This window comes from Dipodomys ordii, unplaced genomic scaffold (assembly GCF_000151885.1).
Source record: "Dipodomys ordii isolate 6190 unplaced genomic scaffold, Dord_2.0 Scaffold67, whole genome shotgun sequence".
NCBI classification, from domain to species: domain Eukaryota; kingdom Metazoa; phylum Chordata; class Mammalia; order Rodentia; family Heteromyidae; genus Dipodomys; species Dipodomys ordii.
This window is the reverse complement of record NW_012267283.1, coordinates 11,153,412-11,153,715: the sequence shown is the minus strand read 5'-3', so window position 1 is coordinate 11,153,715 and position 304 is coordinate 11,153,412. Positions and strand designations below refer to the sequence as shown.

General features: G+C 65.8%; 1 protein-coding gene across 1 annotated transcript in view; it reads left to right on the top strand.

The window, feature by feature from the left end:
- Nucleotides 1-304, top strand: part of Foxe1 (forkhead box E1) — a 1,394-nt gene that overhangs the window by 293 nt on the left and 797 nt on the right. The window contains exon 2 of the mRNA XM_013023247.1: nt 2-300. Coding sequence (XP_012878701.1) covers nt 2-300 — 299 coding nt within the window. The remainder of the gene's footprint in view (nt 1; nt 301-304) is intronic.

Here is a 304-nt window from a genome sequence, read left to right as displayed (position 1 = left end):
GCCTCACCCTGGGCGGCATCTACAAGTTCATCACCGAACGTTTCCCCTTCTACCGCGACAACCCCAAAAAGTGGCAGAACAGCATCCGCCACAACCTCACGCTCAACGATTGCTTCCTCAAGATCCCGCGCGAGGCCGGCCGCCCGGGCAAAGGTAACTACTGGGCGCTGGATCCCAACGCCGAGGACATGTTCGAGAGCGGCAGCTTCCTGCGCCGCCGAAAGCGCTTCAAGCGCTCGGACCTCTCCACGTACCCGGCTTACATGCACGACGCGGCGGCCGCCGCCGCCGCCGCCGCCGCCGC